Genomic DNA, 5,365 nt, shown 5'->3' with positions numbered 1-5,365 from the left:
GAATTATCATAAAAATATAAACAACTTCCATGCCAATCTTCATTTTTTTCTTTTCCATTATAGTGTCATTTTTTTTTTGTTTCACTTTTTAGATTGTAAACATTTTAAAGCAAGAAATAGTGTATTATTTCCTGTATCTTCTATATAGTCCATCTCAGTGCCTTATACAAAAATAAAATTCTGTAAATACTTATTAGATTGAGAGGAATGTGTCATTGATACATAAAAAAATTATGTACTCTGAATCACATGACTGGGAAAGAATATTTACAATATACATAAAGGCACACCTTAGAACAAAAGGTAATGCATTATTGTTTTCAAATTATTTTGCTTGATGGTAGATTAAAAGGTAGCATATAACCTTGTTGGTTCAAATGAAATGAAATCTTCTCAGAAGCATGGTTCTTTTGTTTTCAAATCCCTATATAAATACGGTAGATACACTTATGAAAAATTTCTCTGGCTCACTGAACTTGTGAAGTGGACTAATTAGATGTGTACATTTAATATATAATTATTATAATGTGAATCTTTGCTTGTTCATTTCTATCAACTGGAAAACTATAGAGATTTTTTTGAAGTCAGTGGAAAGTTCTAAGAATTTCTATCACATTCTCTCTAACAAAAAGGAAATATCTGCTAAAGTGCAAAGTACCATAGACATTTTAGTTGGCAGCTGAGCTTATTAACACTGACAGAAATGAAATATGTCATATTTTTAAAAATACAGGCATATAATATCTATGGCAAGTAACGTAGGGTACTAAATGCCTTCAATTTAATTCCTAAACATGACAAACTTAGAACATCTCCCCCTTGACCCTCCCTGAGTTATTTCTACTAAAGGTAAGGCTTTGATTTCAAATGTTGATAATGTATGATTAAGAAAATAATCTTCTAGGAGTTCATATTAAACAAAAAAAAAAGTTAAATATTCAGAGTTCAATATCCAGAATTATTCTGCAGTACCTAACTCATTTTATGATTACTCTTTACTATCTAAATACAAAGACAGTATCAACCTATGACTTTCATATCTCCTCCTGTCACACTAAGTCTTTTTAAGCTCTCCCCACCTCTTTTGCCTAGGGTAAGATGGAGAGGGGACAAGGGTTAGGTAGGAGAAATGTGTGCTTTGTGGTGAATTTAATCTTTTCTATAAAATAATAGGATCATATAATAAAGCAATAGGATTATATAGAAATTATGGATGGAGGTATATTGTTAAAAGAAAATTCTTCTATAATTGTTATAAGACATAAACCTGAAAAATCAGTTACTAATAATATATATGTTTCCAGTTAGTTTGTTAGGGACTTTGCATAGGCAAAATATTGTTTACAAACAATAAATTATTTTCTAATTTCACATACTCTGGAATGATGGTCAAAAATGTCTTTAAATCAGTACATTTTATATGCATGTTGCCATTAAAATATATATTAATATCATCTTAGCAGCTTTAATTCCTTCTAAAAATGTAAATGTTTTATTTAACATTCATTTAGTTACTTCACCTCGATAGAATCCCAGCCTTTTCATAATAAGCTTCTTTGAACTAACATCGACATCGCACAAGTTTTTGGAATGCTTTCTTGAAGTCTTCATTAAAGATTGTATAAATCAGTGGGTTTATAAGGGAATTGAGATATCCAAGCCATGTCAAAAAATTTGACATTTCTTCAGAAATCTTACACTTTTCACAGACATTAACAACCAATTCTTTTACAAAGAAAGGAAGCCAACATATTACAAAGGCACCCAAGATTAACCCCAGGGTAGTGGCTGCTTTGCGTTCTCTTGTGCCTGAGATCTTCTGCCTTCTCCAAGATCTCTCATGCTTGAATTCAGACCTGGGACTTTTCACTGCGCTATGAATTTTATCAAAGTCCATTGATGGATCCGATAAAGACTTTTCTAGCATGTACGGTGTGGAGACCAGTCTCGTGCTTTTCTCACCACTCTCCAAAAGGACTTGGCCATTCATTTCCTCCTTGGCAATCCTGCTTGCTTGTCTCTTGTGGTATAACGTCTTTGCTGCCTTATATATTTTGTAATAGAGGATCAAAATCAATGTTAATGGGATGTAGAAAGCTCCAAATGTTGAGTAAATAGTGGAAACGATGTGGTCGTGTTTGATGATGCACTCATCCTCTTGACTAGTTCCTTGGTGCCTCCAGAATAGAGGAGGCATAGAGATAAAAATAGATATAATCCAAACTATGGTAATCATAATGCCAGCATGCCTGGGAGTCCTTTTCCTGGCATACTCAACAGCATCAGTGATTGCCCGGTACCGATCCAAAGCTATGGCAGAGAGATGCAAGATGGAACACGTACAGCACGTAATGTCAACGCTCAGCCAGATGTCACAGACCACTTGTCCCATAATCCAGCTCTCTCTCACAATATACACAATGCTGAAAGGCATCACCAGGACAGCTACAAGGAAATCTGTGACCGCCAGGGAGCAAATTAAGTAGTTGGCTGGGTGGTGCAGCTTTCGGGTAACAATAATTGCAGCAATCACAAGTGAGTTAATGGTGGTTGTCATCAGTGCCAGCCCGCAGAGAATGAAGGACACCAGAATTTTGGATGGCATTCTGTTTAACAGTTCTCCTGAGGTCAAGTTTTGATCAGATGAATTCAAGAAATCCATTTTTTTTGTTGTTTTAGAAGATTAATAGAGCTGTTGATACCTGTAACAGAAGAGGGGGAAAACAGTTCAGAGACGGTTTCTAAGATTTTTCTCTTCCTTGCTGAACACTGTTTGTTTGTTTGTTTTTAAGTATACATGTACACTTTCCCAGAATACTCGATGGATTTAAAAAATGGAGTTGAGGTTGCAATTTTCTTTTTCTTTTCATTTAATTTAGGAAATCCAAAGCCAACAGTAACAAACAATAACTTTAAAAACGTTTCTTAAAATAGGGCTCAAATAAAACAATTTTTATGAGTCAATTAACCTATCAGTAAAATCTCTATTATAAAATTGTGTTTAAAATCTTTATTAATCTTAGGGGAGGAGAGGGTGAGATGTGTGGAAAGAGTAACATGGAAACTTACATTCTATATGTAAAATAGATAGCCAATGAGAATTTGTTATATGGCTCAAGAAACTCAAGCAGGGGTTCAGTGTCAACCTAGAGGGGGTGGGATGGGGAGGGAGATGGGAGGTAGGTTCAAAAGAGAGGGGATATGTGTATACTTATGGCTGATTCACGTTGAGGTTTGACAGAAAACAACAAAATTTTGTAAAGCAATTATCCTTCAATAAAAAAAATTAAAAAATCTTTATTAATCTTAGCTATGTTTTTCTCTTTGTCTACAGAAAAACTTTGAAAGCACATTTCATTAGTATATATTTGTGTACTATATAATGTAATATAAGAAAATAGCATTTTAAAAGCAGTATTGAAAATCATAAACAATTTTGTACTTAGCTCAAAGTTATGTTGAGAACATTACCATTGGGCTTGTGGAGACTAAAGGATGTTTCAGTGTATTTTATGTCAGGATATAAAGGTTATAAAAAAGTAAAATAAGCAAGAATAAAATATTTTTAGTGTATTTCTGGCATTCCATGATCATTTTATGAAATTAGGAAATGTCACAGTGTTTAGTAGTCTTTGTGGAAATAAGTAGTTAATTTGATTTAAAGGGACAAAATAAAACTGGTTGGAACCAAATAACCATACAACACTGCCCATTATTACAAGGACATATATCACCTAAAGAAAACACTGAACAAGGTGAACTTGCCAATAAGAAAAACTCATAATGGCACACACTCTGAAATGGAAATTATTCTTTATAAGACCTTACTTATAACCTTATTTTTGAAAGGGAACCCTCCAAACTCAGCTTGAAATTTTTATTTCAGTTCATGCTGTTATTTAATTGCAAGTCAAATAAGAGCAATTAGAGTGTAATGAAGTAAGATTAATCTTTTTTTTTTTTTTGCATCAGCCCTTCTCTCTTTCTTTAACAATTCTTTGGTAACAAACCACATCTTTGGAAAAGACAGAGAAAAGATGGAAACCTGAGACTTTATTCTTGTCGTTATAACTATTATTGTACCTCTATATACCTTCTTTTTACTTTAAAATGGTTATGTTTCACTAATTGGAACTGATAGAACAATAATTCAAAATACTTGATATTTTTATATCAAATGCTTCTTATGGAGTGTGTGTATATATACATACTATAAAAACTTGGAGTGCAGCATGTTTTAATTTCCTACTTGTGTTTGAGTTACCAGTACTAAATTTAATTTTTCTTTTCTCATATTCATTGAAGGTAGGTGTTGATGACTTGCTCCCAAGCAAATTGAAAGGCATAAGAAATCTGAATACCTACTACTCATAAAATAAATATTGATAGCTGTCAGGATGTAACTGAAATGGAGTTGTATGTATATCTAAATTACTTATATCAACACTTAACCATTTGTAAAGGACAACCAAGACAACTCCAGATAAAGAATGGAGGCTACAACCTCCTTAGAAATGCTAAACCAGTGGTTCTGGAATTTAGTTTGCCTCAGAGTCACCCTGAGGGCTTTTCAAAGAGGTGTTATTGGGTCCTTCCCTCTGGATTGGAGACTCAGTAACACTGTCTGGTGACGGCAGCCATGAAATTAAAAGACACCTGCTCCTTGGAAGAAAAGCTATGACCAACCTAGACAGCATATTAAAAAGCAGAGACATTACTTTGCCAACAAGTTCTGTCTAGTCAAAGCTATGGTTTTTCCATTAGTCATGTATGGATGTGAGAGTTGGACTATAAAGAAGGCTGAGTGCCGAAGAATTGATGGTTTTGAACTGTGGTGTTGGAGAAGGCTCTTGAGAGTCCCTTGGAATGCAAAGAGATCCAGTCAGTCCATCCTAAAGGAAATCAGTCCTGAATATGCATTGGAAGGACTGATGCTGAAGCTGAAACTCCAATACTTTGGCCACCTGATGCGAAGAACCGACTACTGGGAAAATGCCCTGATGCTGGGAAAGACTGAAGGCAGGAGGAGACGACAGAGGATGAGATGGTTGGATGGCATCACTGACTCAATGGACATGAGTTTGAGCGAGCTCCAGGAGTTGGTGATGGACAGGGAAGCCTGGTGTGCTGCAGTCCATGGGGTTGCAAAGTGTTGGACACGACTGAGCAACTGAACTGAACCGAAGTCTGGGGCAGGCCCCTGAAGTCTGCCTTAACAAGATCTCACAGGATGCTGATGCTATTGGTCCAAGGAGTCAGGGTTCTGGTTCCACGCGGTTGTTCCTCAGTGCTTTGTCTGATCCTTTCACCTCTATGAGTTCCTTTCTGTTGAGAGCAGCTCTGACATTTCTGCTGTATAACTCAC

The 5,365-nt window shown here is 35.2% G+C and overlaps 1 protein-coding gene across 1 annotated transcript; it reads right to left on the bottom strand.

The window, feature by feature from the left end:
- Nucleotides 1-1,475: 1,475 nt before the first annotated feature.
- Nucleotides 1,476-2,696, bottom strand: HTR1F (5-hydroxytryptamine receptor 1F). Its single transcript, XM_043448975.1, has one exon. It carries the CDS (start codon nt 2,660-2,662, stop codon nt 1,562-1,564), a length of 1,101 nt encoding a protein of 366 aa, XP_043304910.1. The 5' UTR covers nt 2,663-2,696; the 3' UTR covers nt 1,476-1,561.
- Between the last annotated feature and the right edge of the window lie 2,669 nt (nt 2,697-5,365).

Source organism: Cervus canadensis, chromosome 27 (assembly GCF_019320065.1).
Source record: "Cervus canadensis isolate Bull #8, Minnesota chromosome 27, ASM1932006v1, whole genome shotgun sequence".
Taxonomy (NCBI): Eukaryota; Metazoa; Chordata; class Mammalia; order Artiodactyla; family Cervidae; genus Cervus; species Cervus canadensis.
Note: the sequence above shows the minus strand (reverse complement) of the source record. Positions and strands in the feature narration are given on the sequence as shown.